Raw genomic sequence first — 22,445 nt, 5'->3', positions numbered from 1 at the left:
CAGTATTCCGTCCACCATTTGCAAGGATTTTTTTCTTCGGATGTTCGCCTGGATACTCCAGTCCAAGAGAATTGCATCAAAACTTCAGACTGGAACACACAATCAATTACTTTTTAGGCAATCTTTGAACGATCTTCTACCCCTGGACGGCCTCCAATTTTCGATAAAAATGCAATCTACAGACGATTGGTTAAAGTGTAATTCACTCGGCACTAGCAAATAGAGAACATGTTTGGCTTACCAGCTGAGTTCGAAACTCTGCATCTTTTCTAATTTCATCATCTAATTTAAATATTTCTTCACCCGATGATAATGGGAATTTAAAATGTTGAAGCAAATCTGGTTTGGCGTTGAGTACTGGTACTTCTTTACGAGAATGATCCTGATTAGAAAGTAATCGGAAAATTTTGTCCAAGCTCAGGTTAATTTTTGAATAATCATCCTTAATCTATTGTTTTATCTCTGTTTTGGATGTAGTTAACTCATTCTTCAGCTTACAAACCTCATTTTTAAGATTACTTATTTTATTTATAACCATATTTTTGCCGAGGTTTGGTGCTGCAATCTCTATAAACAAGATACACGTTACAATATGATTTCAACATACCAAATATTTTATTAACCTTCATCTAAAATATTAATGCCAAAGGTCCCATTACCGTCCGGCTCTAAAGCTATTGGGCTATATACCACTTCCTGAATTTGTGAATTACTAGGATAAATAGGTAAGCTATGTTTGGTAATCATATTAACAAACAAATGATTTCTATCTGTTAACTGTTGAGTAATAGATTTATTTTTATTGGTTCGCCTTTTTGTACGCTCCTACTCCAAGAACAACCTGAAAAGGAATGATAATAAACACTTGTACTATGTTCGTTGAAAATACGAACGTTTCCTCTGAATCTTGGGCAATTCACAAGGTGTTGTGAAGTTATATTTTCCTAACAAAAGTTGTGTTAAAACACGACGGTTGTGAACACCTGTTACGATTATTTATTATATCTCAGCACTTAACCTCACATAACACCGAATAAACATAGGTTGCAGAGTTGTATCGTCATGTGTTATTTTTCTTCACAAAACAATAACAACATTTTTACAACTGTCATGAAATATCATGACTTCACGACAAACACGACAAATACGACACCTTGTGAATTGCCCATCTGTGTCAATGCACTGCGTTGGTTGTTTATCAATTGCCAAAGCGTCTCCAAATGTAAGAATTCCAGAGAATTTAAGGACACAGCAGTACTCCACCCATCCCTCTACAGGTACGCTCGCAGCATTCGATCTCAAGTTTTCCCTTGGGGAATGGCTCAAATGTTCTGGCCACAACTGAACTCCATTACTTTTTCATTGATGGGAAACAACAGGAAAATATTTTTTTTTCCCACGTTGAAACAATTTTAAAAGAATCAATGCCTTCGAACACAAAAAATTTTACTAAAGCCAATGTTTTAATCGGTTTACTTTTTATCAATAAGTCTGTACTTACCCATTTAACATGATTCAATAATAAAAGGTTCGATAAACTGACAGTTGTCTCACTCGCACCGCTCCCTTAGCAGTGTCGATTTGATGTTTGTGCTCATTTGACATTTTGGCGCGACTATGAATTCAAATTTCCCTCAAAAAGCTTCTGTAAATTTGACAGACTCATAAATCATACACGCAAATTGATTCCGGTCAAACAAATGTGAGAAACTTACATGGATGCGTAGAAAAACTCACGACGGTACTATTAGGTTGAGCAGTTAAGCCCGAAATACAATAACGCAGTGGCAGTGGCAGTGGTAGTTTTTATACCCGAGCGCACTTGTGCACAAGGGTATTATAACTTTGTTCACATAACGGTTGTTTGTATCAGGCAAAACGAATCGAGATAGATATAGACAAATGTATACATAAATGATCAGAATGAAAAGAGAAATCGATTAAGCGGTGACTGTCTGTCCGTCCGTCCGTCCGTATGTGCACACGATAACTCGAGTAAAAATTGAGATATCTTAACGAAACTTGGTACGTGGACTTCTTTTGGGCGTAGGACGGATGGTATTGAAAATGGGCGAAATCGGACAATAACCACGCTTACCTCCCATATAACGGTAATTTTCAGAAATACGAAAACTGGGATATTTCAGTAACTACTAAAGATAATTCACTCAAAATTGGTATTTACAATGAGTTTTAAACGAAAAATAAGAATATTATACATTTTTGGAAAATGGGCGTAGCCACGCCCACTTATGGTATCATGCGTATATCTTGGTAACCGCTGCACCAATTTCTTCCAAACTTGCCTCAGTTGTTTTCCTGGTACAAAATACCAAATGGCCGAAAACTTTTAAAATCGGACAATAACCACGCCCACATCCCATATAACGGTAATTTAGAAAAATACGAAATCCTCGATAAATCAGTAAATATTAAAGCTAATTTTTTCAAAATTGATGGGTGCAACAATTCTTAACAAAGAAATATGTTTGTGATAAAATTTTGGAAAATGGGCGTGGCACCGCCCACTTATGATCACATATATGTGTCTCGGTAACCGTTCTACCAATTTGTACCAAACTCGGTACGGTTATTGTGCTTGCCACACAAAAGCAAACCGTTGAAAATTGTTGAAATCGGACTAAAATTACGGCCGTTTTTCATATAACCGGTAAATTTCAGAAATGCTTGAAATTTCAATATTTCGAAATTTAAGGACGCTAATTTACTTAAAATTTATACACCCCGGCTTATCAGTAGCGGCAGCTTTCGGAACGGTGGAAAACATATATTTAATACTTGCGCCGGGTATTTAATTTTCGGCTCCGCCCGAACTTAGACTTTCTTACTTGTTCGAAATCAGCTGTGTTTTTTAGAAAGTGTGGTGTCCATTGAAGCGACTCACAAAACAGCAGTGGCAGCTGGCAGTACTGCTCAGTTTAGCCCAAAATATAAATTCACTGCCACTGTCTTCATCGCAGCAAAGTTTGCATGCTGAATTTGACATAATTAAAACGCAGCCAACTTCTGCTTGCGTAACTGAATCCTAAACGGCGACAACAAAAATGTAAACAAACAGAAGAACATGTCAAAAAAAGTAGTCACTGATAACGCCGTATTTTGTTTGCTGCGGCAGTGACTGCCAATACTAGCAGTAACAGCTGAGTTAAAAAACTGTCGCTGCCACTACCACTGCGCTATTGTATTTTGGGCTTCATGTAGCAAACATGGGTTACCTTTTGCTCCTTTTTCACAAAAATCTTTAGAAACCCGTAGTAGAAAGCGTAGCAAATTTCTTAACCGGCCGTCTTCGTGTGCTGATTAATCTCGCTTGCGTGACGGCGCGTAGACCGCAAAAATTACGAAACATACTTTTTCTCGCCTATGCATTCAACTATCCTTTTTGTAGTTTGACAGGTATTTTCTCTTTTCGCAGAATTCTTCAGAGTAGAAACATCATTTATTTTGGTGGAAAATACAAATTTGGCCTAAAAACCTGCAACCTTCTTTTTTGGCGACATTTTACAAATGAAAAAGGATGCTGTCAAACGCCCAGTCAACAAAACTCTATCTTGCTTGCGAGAGAAAAAAGCAGAACGCAAGCGAGATTTTCAAGCATGTGAAGTCAACCAGTAAGAACTGCGTACTGCCTTAAAAGGTGTTCGCACGCGGCGATTTTGCGTTCAACTTTTGCTTTCAACTCACACAGGGTTGCAGAAAAAAAGTTGAATGGCTAAATGTTGGCTGGCGACTAACTTTGTTTTTGCTTTATATTTTGTTATTTTTAGCCATTCAAGTTTTTTTTTGTGCAACCTTGCGTGAGTTGAACGCAAAAGTTGCCTGAAAAATCGCCTCGTGCGAAAGCCCTATTAAGGAAATTTAACTCAAGAAAATTTTTTAAGGCCCCGCCAGATAGAAATTCTTCTCTGTAGGCATGGGACACACTGCGCTTCGCGGCGCAATTGGGTTAACACCGTAGCCGGAGTTGCCGCTGACACCACAGGTGGCACTGGCGTTATTGAGCTAGAGCCAAAAAAATTGCGCTATTACCCATGACTACTTCTCTGCATCACAGAGAGTTTTTGACTGACATCCAAGCGAACTCTGATTTTGAATAGAAGACTAATCAAATTCACCCAACAACAACATGACATGTAGAAATGTAGCCGTAGGGGATCCACCGAGACCAGTAAAGTTTTGAAAGGGGTCTACGAGAAAAAAAGGTTTGGGAACCTCTGTTTTAGCATAAAAAAAAAATAACGAAACTGAACCGTGGTTCACGGATACTTATGAACCGGTTCTTTTACCGTTACAAGCATTTTCTGAGTGGTTCGAACCACTGAACCAAACCTCACCTATTTTTAGAGCGGTTTGTAGCACTGGTTTTTGCTTTTCTTTAGAGCTGCAGTGGAATTCATAATCTCTACGCTAAATTTTCGTCGCTAAAATTCTATAAATGAAAAGCACTAGCCTAAAAGTATATAACAAGAGTAAGAGTAATGCGATGCGTAATCAGCCAAATCTGCCTGTGTGCAGAGCATGCAACTAGATGTTGTGCGTGTTGTTAGGGGCATCTGCTAGTCTTTTGGAGATTTTTGGCGATCAAAATTAGCGATAGCAAATGTTGGAATCCGGCTGCAGCATACTGCCATTACTTACAATCGCTGTGACAACAACTGGTAACTTATTTTGGTAATAAAATTTTTCGTTTACAAAATCTTCTTTAACGTGCAGAGTAGACACGAAGACTTTCACTTTTTTACTGAAACCTAAAGCTGATGCCAGATAAAACTTTGTAGCTTTGCGTGACATTTATAACTTTGCCAGCAAAGCGTCAAACGCAAAAGGTATGCCACAATGAACGTCAAGAAAACAATTTTGTACCGCTNTTTCACTTTTTTACTGAAACCTAATGGTTAACTATCAAAAAACGATTATAGGAAAGCCAGAACGTGAATTAAAAAAACAGAGTAGATTTGAAGTAAAGCGGATTTAAAAAAATGTACTAAAGCTGCTGCGATCAGAAGACGTCCGAGCACTGAAGGCGAATGATTTTTTAATATAACGAGCGGAAAGAGCTAATAACGAGTAATTTAGCTCCTCCCGTACTCCAGGATGCTCCTGGATTTGTAAAATTGGCGGGAAAAACTGTTTTCATATGCAACTGGCGGCAATTTGATTATTTATTCTTATTTTACTAATAAACAGTATTTGCACATATTTCAATAAAATAGTTTTAACAATGCTTACTTTATTAGTAAATGTTGCCAAATTTTACTGAGTTCTTGGATTTATCTTCCTTCACTACAGTTTGACAAAAAAAAAGTTCGCAAATCATTGAATTCTCTCATAAACTTTCATACTCAACACCAGATTTTAAGTATAATAACAGTAAAATCAAGTTATTGAGTCATTGTCGTAAGTGAATCCTTGTTTAATGCACGTCTGTTCAGTTGGGACACCTTTATTCCACAAATACGACATTGTCCTCCTGCTCAGGTAACGAAAATGCTCATCAGCAGAGTACACATGTACATAAATACATACATACATACACATATCTAAGAAAGTAAACACTTCCTACTCAAAACTTGATATGAAAACTTGTTATGTCAGACGGTGAAAAGATTCCCGTACATATGAAAACCGCGATTAACAATACAGCAACAGGCGGGGAATCAACACACAAATAAATTTGACTATACATTTGTATACTTATACATAAATATTTCATTCTGGGCTCTGACAAGTTAGAGAATGTAGTTCGAGCTCATCTTCAATTCGAGCCCGCAGTTGCGAACAATGCATCAAAGAAATTGGATGGAAAGTGTGCAGCTCAGAAATCTTTTTCCAAGAGCAATACTCTTCTTGCTTGTGCTTGATAATGAGTGGGCTTTCGTTAGGGGACAAGTCCAGCCAACAATTGAAGTAAAAAGTAAATGATTTGGTATAGTAGTTGTGGAAGTTTTAATTGTATTTTCTTTAAGAATGCACTGAAGTGAAGCAACTTATATTCGAAGAGGTGCGAACTTTTAGCGCTTTCATACATGGCGCAGAAGAATTAAGCTTTACGGTAGATAATTGCAAGCCGTATGCACCGCTAATAGTGGGTGGAACTCCAGCAAGCCCCAGGGAATTTCCGCATATTGCACGATTGGGTCGTGAGGAGAAAGATAGATCGATAGAATGGTTTTGTGGTGGGACATTAGTAAGTGATAAATATGTTTTAACTGCAGCGCATTGCCTTTCATCAAGCCGGTAAGAGCACGTTTTTAAATACAACATACATATATTTGTATATATGTACATACATATCTTTACCAAAGTATAGAAAGGCCCTATCTCACATTTTTGTTCCTTTAAATATAGTTTAAAAATTTAGCAAACAACAAGACTCTACAGTTGAAATGGAGTACTTTATAGTTACAAAAAAATTATCTCATTTAACGATTATAAATATCATGTGAATTTATGATAAAACATTTCATGTTTTTTTTTATTTCCGCAGCGGTGAAGTGAATGTAGTTCGCTTGGGCGAACTGGAGTTTGAAAAAGAATCGGATGACGCACAACCAGAAGATATTCGTGTTCGTCGCTACGTCGAACATAAGAATTATGAAAGTGGCACCATTTATAATGATATAGCTCTCATTGAACTGGATCGCGCTGTTAATTTCGACGCATATAAACATCCCGCCTGTTTGCCAACAACCTCAGGTGATGAATTTGAAAAATTTGTCGCTATCGGTTGGGGCAGTATCCACTTCGCCGATGCTGATTCAAAGAAACTATTAAAAGTGACTCTACATCGATTCGATTTCCACAGTTGTCAACGTATAACAGAATCTGGAGATGTAGATCAACTTCCCAGAGGAGTGGACAATCGTTCGCAAATATGTGCTGGGTCAAATGAAGCGAAAGACACTTGCAGTGGTGATTCTGGTGGCCCATTATTGGCCTACCATCCCAGTTTTCCATGCATGTATACGATAGTTGGTGTTACGTCTTTTGGTATCGGCTGTGGTACACCCAATCAACCGGGCATTTATACGCGTGTATATAACTTTATTAATTGGATCCGTGACACTGTATGGGCGTAGAAAAAATAGCAATAAAGATAATTGAGAAAATATTGAAGATATAAAATCAAACACAGTTTTAAGTTTCGAACTATGAGTATCAATTTATTATCGTCATTGTCCTAGTTAAATATACTTCAATTGAGATTCTTCATGCTCTAAATTTAAAACAACTTAAAGCACTTGGCATAGTTACATTAGGATTCATATACATATATACAAAGTATGTTGCATGTACTTTTACATACATACATTATTGTTTAGCATTTTGTAGCCGCGATTTGTTTATTTGCGTGCGTGTGCGTTTACGTGAAACATACGCGTGTGCGTATTAGATATAGACTAGAAAAAACTTAGAACTTTTTTTATGTGTGCCAATAATTTAAAAGCCCATCGACCAGGCGCAAAACAGCCTAAATCGCCGTTGTGGCAAAAATTAGATTTGGCAACACTGAACTCCAGGCATCGAGATTTATTCACCTTTATTAAAACAACAGATTTGTAAAATAATAGCTAGAGAAAATACGGTCTATCAAGGCAATGCCCGTTTTTCGCACTCCAGTAAAATTTGACTGCCATAAGATCGGCGGTTTTGCAATTGGTCTATGAGCGGTTTTGCAAAAACATCGTCGATATGTTAGTATGTCTTTCTTGATCCTTGTAAGTAACATTTCACATTTCAATACATATATTAAAAATATAGTCTTAACTACTTTGCATTTTTAGCAGATTTGGGAGTAGTACACGTATTTTTCGAATACAACATTTTTAATTTCTACTGTTGATGTAAGTGGTGAATTGCTAAATAATCAGCCTCATTATTGCTTAATGTGATACCGGAATTAAAAAGTTTCTACTAAAACTAATATTATAATAAAAAAAAAACGTTATTGTGCCCAGAGTACCATTTTTTCTTCAAGACTAATGTTTAGACCGATTTTTTTTTTGTAATATTTAACTCAACTGTTGTTGTCGTCGTCTGGGTCGTTCCGGTTACGTAGACCCGACTGTCGTGGGAACGACAACCTTGTACGTAGATTTTTTTATACATGCCAATACCACAAAAATTAAATTAGCCAAATCTGTGAAGCTCATGGTGAAATTCACATTATGTCATCATTACAAAATGGGTCAACAACAACAACAACAAGCTCTAGTGATGATGTTACAAACAAATTAATTTTTGAAAGTTTAGTGAACATTTTTTACTTTCAGCGGCTTTCAGCTTATAATGTAGTTCTTTTAAAATTTTCCGCTCTTTGTTTATAGCGCAATTTTTTTCCTATCGCTAAGCTGATGGTAAATAGTGAAAAATTAATTTTTTTTATTATATTCAGTGCTAGTGAAATGTTTAGTGCACTCAAAACTTAATGCACTACCCCTAGCTCCTACTTTCAATAATAAGAAAAGTAACTGACACCCCTATTGCGACTGTCGACTAGTAGTAAATAAACGACTGTTAGTAGATTATCGATTATCCGTGGTATTTTCAAAGTCGTTTTCTCGTTCAATAAGTGCGTGTTAATAGTTTATAGTCGCTCATCCTTCTACAGACAAACAGTTGTAGAAAAATTAGCGATAAAAAACTCTTCACAATCGCTTATTGAACGAGAAATCGACATTCAGAATGCCATGGACAAGCGATAATCGAAAAAGAGTCGTTTATCTACTACTAGTCGACACTCGCAATAAGGGTGTGAAAGTTTTAAATTTGAATCCCAAACGTACTTCTAAAGTATGAAATGAGATTCGTAGCGATAGGTATAATCTCGTTGCAAGGTTTTGTAATTCACAACCAAATCTTTAAAATTACCAATTTATCTTTATTATCAAATGCTCAGTTTTTGCTAATGCAACAACAAGCACTATTATCGTTTCATTCTTGACAACTGCGAAAAACTACGTACATATATATGTACGTACATGAAATTTGGTTAAGAACAACGTGATGTGAAGTACCAGATAAAGCAATCCGCACACATGCATCAAAAGTGAATTAATTAAAAATATTATGCGATAAAATTGTTCTCCGATTATACATTTACCTCAGAGTACAATCATACATTTCTGCCAGCAAAACCTGAAGTAGTTTTTGTTTTTGATTTGTTGTAAGAGCACATGTGATCATGATAAATAGTTTTTTGGAACTCCTGTCAAACGGTGAATTTCGAGCTGATACGCTATTGAGGAAAGTGGGCGAATTGTTTTAGATTAGTAACCTTAGACCAATTACATGGTGATGCTCACAGGTATACGAGTACTTAAACTTGTGTATGTTTATGTATTTATATCTTTTCGTTGTAGTCTTGATAACTACAACTACAAGCCTTATTCGAGTGGGTTTTCAATCCACTTATCTTTTAATCGGACGATTAAAAATTTCTTTCCTTGGCATATTTTTGTAAGACATTATTTAACTCAAGTTTCGACGAGAATGTGTGTGAATAAGCTATGAAGTCGACGTTCCTTTTCTTTGTACTCCAACGAATTTAGGCCATCAGTCAGGAAGCGCTTGTAACCATTTCTTAACAACTTCAGCCGATCTTCGTTCTTTTTCTCTGGCTTGTGTCGCATCATCGTGTATTTACTATATCCCGGCTCAAAGCGACAAATATCAATTTTATGGGAGTACAATCTGTTGAAGAAATCATCGTCCTCACCTCCCCAGCCCTCGAACAAGTTTGACATTCCGTTAATAAATCTATATTGCTGCGTTCGTATAGCCACAACACCTCCAAATAGTCCACGATATGGCAATGTAAAACGGAAAATATCCAAAGCGGAGCACATATGTCGCGGATTCAGTGTACAAGCGTATAGTTGACCTAGGTTCATCGGGAGCAGATCGACATCGTGTAATATTAAACAAGGAAATTCCAGTTCAGCAGCAATTACTGAGCCTATATTGAAAAGCTTCGCGCGGTTAAATGGTTTCTGATCATATTGTTCAATTAGAAAAATTCGATAATGAATGCGTTGCTGCCGCAGATAATTGTGCATGTAGATAAGAAAAGCATGAAGTTGCTCCTCCCGCTTGCGGTAAGGCACAATGATTGCGGTACTAAATCGTGCGCTACACTCCTCCGGAAAATATTCACCACCGGGTATTATTTCTTCTCCACGCAGTACATGTTCGCGATACTGCGGCCGATATGTGTTTGCATTATCTGCTATAATATCACTGTAATCACATGAAGGCATGCGTTGCATGGAGATATTACTGGTAACTTGCTCGACAAGCTCCTCACTTATTTGATTTTGGTGTAAAAACTCGTAATGTGAAGCAAAGCGCCATGGCATAATCCAATATATCAACAGTAGCACCAAGGCGATGCGCACAGCCAAGTCCGTAACATTATAACTCCTTTGGTTTATTTTTAATATCATACTGCCGAATATTTCATTTGATTTGCAATGCTGTTATCACCGCTTTAATATAATACATGACTCCAAAGTTTACAAATTTGTGTACGGCGGCGAAAATGGTGCTCCGAATTCCTAACTTAATTTTGTGAACAGCTGATTCGGTCAGTTGTAGTGATGAAAAACTATCGCTAGGGCTATCGATAGTATCGATGGTTTCAGCCCCTATTATGAGGTGTGTATCATGAACCAAAAATACATGAACGAAAGACACAAGATCACGAAAGAACAAGAGAGTGAAAAAAGTCGATTTTTTTAGCGGGTTCTTCGCCATTTTGTTTCACTGGAAAACAAGCGAAAAGTAAACTAAGCAAAGAAAACAACGAAACCAAAGTTAGCCAAAATTATTGTCAGCCACTTTAAGCGCACAATTTAGGTAAAATGATGCAATAAAATGCTTGAAAATGTGTTGTCATGTTGAATTAACTCTTCTTTACTTAAATAAAAGTGTAAAATAGTGGTGCTTGTGATGTAAACAAACGCTCAGCTGAAGAACCCGCTTTCGCAAACTTTTTTCTCAAAACCAGTTACAAATACAACGTCGCGTTCTTACGTGATCTTGTATTTTTGGTTCATGACAGCCAACGACAGAACAACACAATTTGGAAACGAAGACCACAAAGGTGAACGACGATCGAGAAGAAACAAATAGCTTTTTTCTCTCGCAAGCGAGATAGAGTTTTGTTGACTGGGCAATTGACAGCATACTTTTTCATTTGTAAAATGTCGCCAAACAAGAAGGTTCAAGCTTTGCAGGCTCTTAAAAGTTTGAGAAAATTAGAAAATCTGCATAAAGAGATGTATCCTATTTTCAAATGAAAAGTGGCTGCCCCTAAATTTGTATTTGCCTCCAAAATAAACGATGTTTCTACTCTGAAAAATTCTGCAAAATGAGAACATAGCTGTCAAACAACAAAAATTACAGTTGAAAGCAAGCGAGAGCTCGCATACCGCTCGGTATGCGAGAAAAAGCATGCTTCGTACTTTTTGCGGTCTACACGTGCGGTTTCTCGCATGCGTCGTCACGCAAGCGAGATTTTCCAGCACGTGAAGACGGCCGGTTATACAAGGCAGATGACGAGTTTGATTTCGATTTAAAATGAAATTTACAGGGTGCCATTACACCCCGCCACACCGTGAATCACGTAGGGATTCACCTTTAATTTGCAGGATGGCAAGCCTTGTTGCAAGGCGACGTAGTACTCCTCCAGCGGTCCTGACCTCGACGAGACGGATCTGCCCGTCCTTGGCTGGAAATACTTTGGTGACTCGGCCTTTTTCCATTGGCTCCGCGGTTGAAGATCGTCGCAGACCAGAACTAAATCGTCGATCTCAATCGCCTCAACTTTGTCGTGCCACTTGTGGCGCAAGAGTAATTGCGACAAATAATGCCGTATCCAGTGCTTCCAAATGCGGTCCTTAGATACCAGTGGCGGTACGCCACTGTTTCCTGAGGCATATTTTTTGGTCAACTGGCTGTGGTGTTTGCGTTGAATTGGGACAACCAACCAGATAATGGTTCGGATTTATGGGATCGTCTTCCCTTGATGACAAAGGCACCTCAGTCAGCGGCCTCGAGTTTAAAATATTTTCGGTTTCAATTAGCACGCTTCGCAGTGTGTCTTCTCTTGGTGCTTCTTCGCGAAGTGTATTCTGCAACAATCTCTTAACGACGCGAATGAGGCGCTCCCAACAACCTCCTGAACTTGGATTGGAAGGAAAATTAAACTTCCAGTCTATGTTCCGCCTGGTGACCTATTGGATATTCGCTCAAAATCCAAAATTCGCTCAGACTCTTTCAGCTCTTGTTGGGCGCCAACAAAATTCGTCCCGTTGTCGCTTCGGATTCTAATCGGTGTGCCACGGCGGTAAATAAAATTTCGCAGGCATAGCAAAAATGCATCTGTCGACAAATCATTTGCGAGCTCCAAATGAGCCGCTCTTGTAGTAAGGCACGTGAAAATTACTGCCCATCGATTCTCACGTCGACGACCTATTGTCACGTTAAACGGGCCAAACAGATCTACGCCCGTGTACGTGAACGGCCTAACATAAGGGGTGACTCGATCCTCCGGTAAATGATCCATCGGCGACGGTGTCGGTTTAGCTCTGTCGATGCGGCACTTTACGTAAGTACGTTGTACAGTTTTTAACAATGATCTGGCGTGCGTAAACCAAAACTTTCGGCGGGCTTCGTACAACGTTACTGAGAAATTCTGGTGGTGTTGCTGTTCGTGATACTGGCGCATTATGAGCTCGGAGACGATGTGTTTCGACGGCATCAAAATCGGTCTCCTTGTCTCTATGGGCAAAACCATGGCTTCGTCTAAGCGCCCTTGAATCCTCATTACACGATCGCTGTCAAGATACGGCGTTAGCGTCCTAATACTGCTTTGTTTGTGAAGTTTTTCGCCCCTGCTTAGTGCTGCTACCTCTTCTTTGTAGACTTCATGCTGGACTGCTTTGACGATGTAATTCTCTGCTTTGTCAAGTTCAAATGCGGTTAATTCTGAACTTTGGCTGGCCTCATCGTCATTCTCGTAGGTACGGTGTAATCGTAGAAACTTGTCGGCAGCTCGCAGGACCCAGGCCATCACCCGTTTCATCTTGAAGTATGAAGAAAAGCGGTTAAATTCTATCAAGTAATTATTTACCTCGGTTTGTATGTAAAGGCAAGGCTTGATTTCTTCCTCTAGCAGGTCTGGCATATGTGTACAAGTTGTGGCTGGCCAACTGAAAATCGCAAAAACTCTGGACCACGCAACCATAGACTAGGCAGTTCGATCTTGGGTGGCCACGTCGGACGCGTAGCGACATCCGTTGTATTTTTGTCGGTGGGTATTCAATGCCATTGTGGAGGCTTGGTTGATGACAATATCTCTGCGATGCGATGACCAACGTATGGCTTAAATTTTCGCTCTTTCGAATGACCCACTGTATCAGCGTTTGTGAGTCTGACCAGAAGAATATTTGGCTGGCTTGAATACTGTGGCCTTGGCAGACTAGATTCGCGAGTCGGACGCCTAAAACTGCGGCTTGCAGTTCAAGGCTCGGCACCGATAACAGCTTCTGCGGGGCGCCTCTGGGTTTTCCTGGCGCAAAGATGACATCACAACCTTCGGCGCTGGCGACACGAAAATAAGCAGCGGCGGCGAATGCTGCTTAACTGGCGTCTACTACTACGTGTAGTTGAATCGACACTAAAGCTTGAAGCTGAGGCGAATACCAACGCCCGACATGCACTTTGCTAACATGTCTGAGCTCACTTTACAAGGCAAACCATTTGTGATGCAAACTATTCGGGATCACTTCGTCCCACTGGATGGAACTCTTCCACACCTCTTGAACTAATATTTTGGCAAACAGTCGAAAGTCGGCGAGTATGCCAAATGGATCGAACACTGATATGAGTATGCTGAGAAGCTCGCGCTTGGTTGGTGGCCGAACTCCTTCTAATACGGCTTTTGAAACCCGGTGAAAATTGAGCTGAAACTCAAACGAATCTGTCTCCGTGTTCCAACGCATTCCTAATACCTTCTCGTAGTTCGCACGGCTTTCTAAGTTGACAGACTGTGACGTTGTTGAATCTTTGTGCAGGCTATCTTGCAGCTGTTTGATGTTTGAGACAAATACCAAGGTCCTTGATATAAGTTCAATATTTCTTGCTCTATTCACAAAAATGGGATACAATTGGAAAGGTAATGAATCAGGCCTTCTCTATTCAAAGCAAATATACAAGAATTTGTCTCGGTCGAGATAAAATGCAAATGAATTACTCGAAGAAAATTTCATCAAAACCTGCACTTTCCAGCAGCTAAAATTGTTTTGTATAAAGTCTAATGGCGTTTTCTTTTCTCGGAAAAAAATGTCACCTTCTTATATCGCAACATTATCAGAGTGCAACATTTTAAACAAAGAGCACGCAATGTGCATGTGAAGATGCTGAGAAAAGAACATGAAAACTTGACAGCCCTGGCGTAGGGAANTTGAGCCGTCAAGATGCAAGAAGCGTAGATGCAAGTGTAGCGCTGGGACGATTCGCTGCATTTTGTGTACATAGGGCACGGCAAAGCCGTTCTCGAAATGTTTCTCTATTATTATATTAACAGCATATCCTCAGAATGATTTTGCTTCTGCTCCAAGCAGCCTCCATTAGCAAGTTAACTAATCAATCCCGGTGAGATGCTGCNGAAAACTAAATGCAACATTATTTTGAGAAGAGAAAACGCTATAAGAGGAGACTGAGATACAAACTTTATCGAATAGTGGCGGATAACGAGTTTTCGGGTCTAATAAAAATAATAATTTGCTAAAAATAAGTCTAAGTCAACATCGTTTTACTTTAACATGAAATACTAAGTCCTAGTTTACTAAAATCCCAAAAATATATATTCATTAAAAAGAGCATACCTAAAAAAATAAGACCAAAATGATATTTTAGCAATTGTTGCATAAATCACATAATAGCTGAAATACAATGCCGGCGAACGGCGAACTCACCACAGCGAAATTCGCGCTGTCAAAATTAGAACCCCCGCAAGCATATGAAATTGAACACAGCCAAAGCGAAATGCGAAGTTCGCTTGGCGGCGTTTCATGGCGATAGATTTATTTCTATCGCTCTGCTGGGCGATGACAGCTGTGCGTGCCAAAGGTGGCCGTATTTGTTTTGTGCTTTCAAAGTTTAAAAAGAAAACAACCTAAACACGATTTTTTTTTTGTTGTTTGAAAAATATAGTTGTGGATTCGTTAAATCTGGCTTGAAACAAATTATTTATAATAATCTTTCTTTGTTTTACATTTATATTTGTTATCATTTCCTCATTTCTAAATATGGTTTAGTTTTTTCTAAATATGGTCACCCAAATTATAAAGGCGACCAAATGGGATCAGCTGTTTTCGCTACCGCTCTAATTCTGTTTAAGTAGGCGAAATAGTTGGGCGAACGGTGACCGACAGCATCGCCCAATTCGGCGAAGTTTGCCGTTCGCCGGTATTGTATTTCAAGCATTACACCGACAAATTAAACATTGAGATTCAGTTTCAAATTCACAAGTTTAAATATTATTGCGCTCAGTAATTTTCCTAAATTTTTTAGTTGTTATTGTTTCGTCTTTAGCAGACATTTCTAAAAATATTCTTGACGTTGTTTTGAAATTTGGCGACATAAAATAATGTAATTAATCTTTTCTAGAATATGGAAATGATATACTTTGAGCCGTCAAGATGCAAGAAGCGTAGATGCAAGTGTAGCGCTGGGACGATTCGCTGCATTTTGTGTACATAGGGCACGGCAAAGCCGTTCTCGAAATGTTTCTCTATTATTATATTAACAGCATATCCTCAGAATGATTTTGCTTCTGCTCCAAGCAGCCTCCATTAGCAAGTTAACTAATCAATCCCGGTGAGATGCTGCCGCAGTTTTCTGCATCAGCCTTAATTGCAAAGCAATGGAGTGTACTAAAACGTTACCTATTCTCTAAAAGATTAGATGAAAAACGCAATATTTTCGCATTTAGCAAAATTAAATCACGTTTTTCGCTGTAAAGTGAACTGTTTTGGCAGTTTCAACTCGTTCTTGTGTAAAATCCTGTAAGTTCATGGAGTACTGGATCAGAGCTATTAGGACTTATTAGAACTTGCAGGAAGTTGCAGGAAAAATTTCCCGTACTCCAAAACCCTCCAAAATCCTGTAAACGAGAGCGACTTTTGGAGAGTTGTGTAGAGAATGAAGTTGCAAGATTTTACTTAAACTTGTTCTTCTGGTAAAATCATGAAAAGTATCAAGCAATCACTGGTTGACGTTTTTACAGGAAAAATGTTTTTTTTGTTCCCGTACTTGTTGTTATTATTCACTTTTTACACTCACTTCAGAGAGTAATTTTGCTGTTTGACAGTTTTACAGGATTTTTCACGAAAAGTATTGGATCAGTGCTTTTACCAGAGGAAAAAGTTCCGGTAAAATCTTACAACTGTATTCTCTACACAACTCTCCAAAAGTCGGTCTCATTTACAGGATTTTGGAGTACGGGAACATTTTTCCTGCAACTTCGTGTAAAATCCTGTAAGTTCATGGAGTACTGGATCAGAGCTATTCTTGGGTTACTATACAAACCTACAACTATTAAGAACCAACGAGATGAAAATTCTGCTGCTCCGATATCACATCCTTACGTCTTTAAGAAAAGACTGCCAACTTCTATCACATTTTTCGAACTCCGTACACTGTGCACAAGTATGCCGCATGAACCTTTCGTTCACGAGTATGCCGGACTATCGATAGTTCCAAATTACAATCGAAGTAGCGAAAAAAAATATCGATAGTTTTGCACCACTACAAGCAACTACATCTGAAATTCCTCAAAAGTTAGTTTTTGATCTATTATCAGCTGTCCAATAGTTAACCGTTTATAATTACAAGTTATTAAGTAATTGCTTCACCAAATAGATGTCTAAAATAATAGTAGATCAATTAAGCCACGCACAAAAGGTGCGTATTTTATATAAGACCATATTACGTCTGCATAGAGGTAATTTATAACATCACCGCAAGTTTACTATCATGCAATCATGGTCACTAATGCGTTTGTCCGTTTTCAGGTTTACCACTGGAGCTACGAGATTTGGGTGATAAATATGCGCGCGACGAATTTCGGCGGCATCTTGCATGCTCACCTATGGAAGCACAACTATTTATGACTGAATGGGCTGTAAGGGATTGAAAAACATGCCTCGGCTATTTCCAAAACGGAACCATTAGTATTTATATGAAACCCGGGTGACGATATTAGCCAAGATTTTTTTTAAATGAAACCATCACTCTCAGAATGTAGGAAGAACATAGAAAGGAGTTGAACGCATATTTAAGATGTGGGCGGCCCCCTTTCTCCCGTGTCTTCAAAGCGGGGTTCCCTATTGGAAAATTTCCCCCATGTTTTTTTAACGAGTCGTATTTATGATTTTCCTAATGTGTTTCATACACTTATTTTACAGAAATATGCCGTGACGATTACCTCACAACTAGGGCTAAAGGGTAAACCAACGGGGACGCTAGGGGGCGAATTGGACACTAGAACTGTTGAAATGCTTAAAGACGATCAAGTAGTACAATTATATGAACTAATGATAGCTGCCAAGGGCCTTGAAGACACGAATACCGTGAAAACGAAATAAAATGCAGTTTGCTTCAAATATGTACCTGATTTAATCAAGAATTGTTTGCTTCTCTAACACTTTATATACATATTGAATGCCGTCCTCCACTTGAATACCCAGGGGTAGGAAAGGATCAGGTTTGGCTTCTTTGAAATCATCGGGAATCTTAGGGAAAAATGTGTCGCATTCAAAATCTTTCAGAATTTCGGTCAAATATATCCGATCACAACGGGGCGAAGCCATAGCCTCCTTGTACACTCCGTTTCCACCAACGATCCAAACCTTTTCAATTTGCTGCTTGAGATCAGACTGTTCTAAATGTTGCATTGCTGTTTCTAAACTCGGGTAGAGCAGCACATTATCTGGTAACTCAGATCGTTTGAGTGTTGTACTCAATACGATATTTAGACGACCGAATAATGGCCGCTTATTTTCAGGTATACAAAAGAATGTTCTTCGCCCCATAATCACCACGTTTTGCTTCTCTGGATTTTCCCGCCGCCTAGTTGTAGTCGAAAAGTATTTAAGTTCCGATCTGTCAAATATATGTCACAAATATTAAATAGCCTGTGATTCGCACAAATGTTACACACCTAAGGCGCCATGGTAATTCACCTTTCAGACCTATACCGAAATTCTCACAAACTGCAACAATTAAATTAAAAGTTAGCATTTTATTCAAATAGCTAGTGATAGAACGATTCGAGTACTGAGTAGTATCGAGAACTCGATACTTTTTCACAAGTACTGAGTAAATATCGACGAGCTAAGAACTTTAAGTAAATTTTTTTTTAAATTACCCAATAAATATTGTGGCGACGTTCGAATATCCAATATGAATGTTATGAAAATGAACATAGAGATCATTTACTTCAATACTGTCATAACTCAAAAAACCGAAAGCTCGAGAAACACGCCTTTAAAGTTTTTAATTCACATATCGTAACCCTCATGCCAGAAGCATGAATGTGCAAATTTATCAGTTTTGAGTTATTGGGTTGACTTGGGTTATTTTTGGATTTTCTATGTTATACCAAAACCCAGGATATCATGCGTACACGGAAAGTAAATATTTTACAATTTCGTTTGCCCAAATGTAGAGCTAAGTCTCGCAAAAAAACTTTCGAACTTGATTTCCCAAAATTTTCTTTTATACACATTCATGTTTATGGCATACGGGCGACGATATGCGTACTCCAATACTAATAATTAATACATATTTTGTTCTAGTGAGCTACTGGTAACTGGCACAGTTATGAAATTTTTACACAACCTAGAAGGAAATGTAACGGTCATTTCAACATTGGCTTCAGGTAAAAATATTTCAATAATTGAAAAACGAATATCTTGTCTCCCCTTTGATAATGAACTCGACAACTTGGCCACTCCCCAGCATAAGGCAGCCGTCGTTAACCCATGTATACTACCTTCGTTGTGAAATCCAGCCCATTCTTGAAGAAAATTTTTATAAAAGAGATCTTATTTTTCCAATAGAGAATGGGCTTCACCACATTTGCTTCTCGTCTTCTACATTTGCATTTCATTTTCAAAGTAAAGTTATTTATGAATACATGTACGCGTCAAACAATTATAAAATATTTCCTTTTGAAAACTTGGAGAAAGCTTTTTGCTATAAACATTTAATATACGCATGTAAAACTGATTTATCGGAAGTTTATTCCATAAACTCCTTTAGATTAGATTAAAACTATTAAGAGCTGTGACTATTCAATTTACAAATAGAAAGAGGTGAAAAAAGCAAAGCAATCTGATTTTTGTTTACTTTTTGCCTTTGCTTTGAGACTACTTGGAAGTACGAGTACAATTCATCGATACTTGTTTAGAGTATTCTATATGAGTACTAGTATCGATACCTTTCTAAAAAGTTCTATCACTACAAATAGCAGTAGTATGTGCCAGTGCTGTAGAGCTGGAAAACAATCGATGGTACTGTCGGTAGTATCGATGTTTTAAATTTTTCCCCACCATTGATGCTTTTCCCATCATTATCGATAGTTTTTCTCTAAAGCTGGAACACCATAGGATAGCGTATGCGTGCGTATGCGAGATCCGTTGACATGCGATTACGTGCGAAAAAACAGCAATTCCATAATTTGCGCTTACACGCGTTTGTCAGTTGTGATTTCGATAAGTTGATGCAGCATCCACACATATTTTTATACATATTTAAAAAGAAAATTCTTACCAAGCCGCAAAAATTCTGTTATCAAAATATGTTGGTATATGTATACATATGTATACTCAAACGTGTAGTGTAATTAACTTGAAGTTGGTTGCCTACGCAAGCAAATGCAAGAAAGTTTAGGAAATTCAACTCTGGGCGCATTCGAATGCGTATTCGTATGGGGTTTATCCCATAAGAACATATGTATACAACTCTCAACTGTCAAACGCACGCATTCGTATACGTACATATACGCTAAACCATGCTATATTAATTAATTAATTAATCCCAACGGCTTTTTACCCTCCATTCCCGCCCGACGGACTGAATTTTTTGTCGAATATCTTACGGTTTTCTTCCACACAAAAATAAATTATGTTTATTCGTTATATGGAAGCAAATGCAAACTCTAAATCTTACTAAGCATCGAATCAAAAAGTCAGATTTTTTACGAAAGTTTGTTGATTTTTTAATTATTGCACCAAGTTTGGAATATGGATTCATATGGGATTTGTTAAAGAATTAACTATGTTTATTTTCATAAAAAATTCTAAAATTAATGAATCAAAAAAAAATATGTTAAAACTTGTCAGTATTTTAAAACGCACCTTGGAAGTCACTTTTCTAAAAATGTATGGCCTTATTCATAAAAAACAAAGTAGGCTTAAAGGTCTTTATAAAATAACGTTTTCCTACTTTTTTCAGTTTACAAACCTTTTTTAAAGATGTTTTATTTTTTATGAATAAGGCCATTAGCTTTTAACACTAGCTATTAGAGATGGGCGCGGTATACGTTTTTCACTGTTGAACGTTCTACGCCATTCCTCGAACATTCTCCCATTTTCTTGTTGTTCGCTTAGCGTTGCCGCAGTATTCGCCACAATATTTTAGTTTTCATACATCTTCAATTTTACAGCAAAAAGGAAGCATTTAAGTAAATCTCTCTTTTTCGGCAGGTGTATTCCGGTCACGCATTTTTAAGTAGAAGAAAAGGTACTTATTTACTATTAATCCGTCGGTGCATACTATTTCAAATTAAATGTAGAAAATGTATAATTACAGGCTTATATGCCTGAATATACATATGTTTATATCGGCAGCTCCACACAGCTTGGACATATATTGTAACTTAAAAAAAGTAAAGGCGGTAAAATAGGCAATTTCCTATAAGACTGTAAATGATTTTTTAAATAGATTAAAACACATAAATATCGATAATATAAGCGAATTCCTAATTTAACCATGCAGCCACTCTATTTTAGTGTATCAGTAGTCCATTTGGCTCAATATTATGACAATGCAACAAAAGTTATTTAACATTGATAACCACGATATCTTTTATTTTTTTTTTTAATTTTGAGGACAAAAATTATACAAATCCATCAAATTTAAATATTAATGTCATTCTGAAAACACCAAAATCTTTTAAAATCGTGATAAAGCGTATTACTAAAATGGAATATTCTAGATACTATTTCCCAACGAATAGTAGTATGAAAATTAAGATCGGCAGCACTGAATATAAGCATGCCGATCAGTCGTATTGTCCTGTATACAGCTCTCAAGAAAACGGTCAAGAAAAATTTGCCATTATTTCGTGTGTGTGTTCAAGGAATTTTGACATTTTTGTTACTTCATAGCCTGTTGCCTCACTCTTTCCTCAAGAAATAACGGAACGGGCATATATTTCTGTTACAAACCTGGGTTGCCTTGTGCTCTTTTTTCACAAATATTTTAGAAAACCGTAGTAGAAAGCGTAGCAAATTCCTTAAGAACTCCGTACTGCCTTAAGGAAATTTGACTCAAGAAAATTTCTTAGCCATTTCTTGTACATCATTTTATATGGAGTTTTTGCTTTTCTTGAGAGCTGCAAACAGGCCTTATTCAATAAGGTGGTATCGGTACGCCAATAACAAAATGTACATGTATTTTGTTTTGCTTTTGCGGCGAGGACTGTCAAAAGTTTCATACGAAGGATGCGAAAGAGAACAGAAAACAATAAACAATCAATTGCTCCAACCAATCAACAGCAGCCATTTTACATATGAAGCCGTGAGGCGAAGAAAAATAAAAGGGTGCCGACCTTGTCAAAATTACAACAAATACGTCGCTACTGACACCATGTTATTACTCCACCATGGCTGCTGTGTATCTTTTGACGACTTTGTTGCTGTGAATCGATAATCGATTAATTTAATTTAGTTTTAATATCCTCAGTGAACTGTAATTTTTGATTTTCTTTCCTCAGTGTTTGAGACATTGTGATTTTAAAGATATTACAGCACTAAATTTGCACAGGAAGTCAATAAATTAATAAAGGTTAAAGATTATTTTAATTGTGATAAGAAATAGTTGATTAACAAATCAGGTGATAAATAACCTACCCTGCAAGAACAGTGACCATCATTTGACAAATCATTTGACTGGCAAGGCTGATAGAGATTTCTGTCACTGGCTACCTACAAGTTTCTATCACATTCTAAAGGGCAGTGTGAAAAATCTGATGTAAACATTTGTGTACATATGATCTTCCGTCTTCCTCCAACTTATGGCCTTATATATTGGTCTCTTTTTAACCAACGCAAAATTTGCAAATGTGTTAG

General features: G+C 37.7%; 4 protein-coding genes across 4 annotated transcripts; 2 read left to right on the top strand and 2 right to left on the bottom strand.

The window, feature by feature from the left end:
• Positions 1-5,315: 5,315 nt before the first annotated feature.
• On the top strand, positions 5,316-8,038 carry LOC108364588 (serine protease snake-like). The gene is made up of 3 exons (XM_017618319.1): positions 5,316-5,935; positions 5,988-6,258; positions 6,509-8,038. Exons 1-3 carry the CDS (start codon positions 5,803-5,805, stop codon positions 7,098-7,100), a joined length of 996 nt encoding a protein of 331 aa, XP_017473808.1. The 5' UTR covers positions 5,316-5,802; the 3' UTR covers positions 7,101-8,038.
• Positions 8,039-8,104: 66 nt separating this feature from the next.
• Positions 8,105-10,679, bottom strand: beta4GalNAcTB (beta1,4-N-acetylgalactosaminyltransferase B). The gene has a single exon (XM_017618320.1). It carries the CDS (start codon positions 10,464-10,466, stop codon positions 9,498-9,500), a length of 969 nt encoding a protein of 322 aa, XP_017473809.1. The 5' UTR covers positions 10,467-10,679; the 3' UTR covers positions 8,105-9,497.
• Positions 10,680-16,758: 6,079 nt separating this feature from the next.
• On the top strand, positions 16,759-17,709 carry Sdhaf3 (Succinate dehydrogenase assembly factor 3). The gene is made up of 3 exons (XM_017618317.1): positions 16,759-17,032; positions 17,103-17,212; positions 17,496-17,709. Exons 1-3 carry the CDS (start codon positions 16,951-16,953, stop codon positions 17,673-17,675), a joined length of 372 nt encoding a protein of 123 aa, XP_017473806.1. The 5' UTR covers positions 16,759-16,950; the 3' UTR covers positions 17,676-17,709.
• Positions 17,680-18,369, bottom strand: Dhfr (dihydrofolate reductase). The gene is made up of 2 exons (XM_017618315.1): positions 18,251-18,369; positions 17,680-18,192 (listed from the first exon to the last, which is right to left on the bottom strand). Exons 1-2 carry the CDS (start codon positions 18,328-18,330, stop codon positions 17,706-17,708), a joined length of 567 nt encoding a protein of 188 aa, XP_017473804.1. The 5' UTR covers positions 18,331-18,369; the 3' UTR covers positions 17,680-17,705.
• Positions 18,370-22,445: the final 4,076 nt, after the last annotated feature.

Source organism: Rhagoletis zephyria, unplaced genomic scaffold (genome assembly GCF_001687245.7).
Source record: "Rhagoletis zephyria isolate East Lansing unplaced genomic scaffold, Rhagoletis_zephyria_1.1 Rzeph_scaffold_01602, whole genome shotgun sequence".
Lineage (NCBI taxonomy): Eukaryota > Metazoa > Arthropoda > Insecta > Diptera > Tephritidae > Rhagoletis > Rhagoletis zephyria.
Note: the sequence above shows the minus strand (reverse complement) of the source record. Positions and strands in the feature narration are given on the sequence as shown.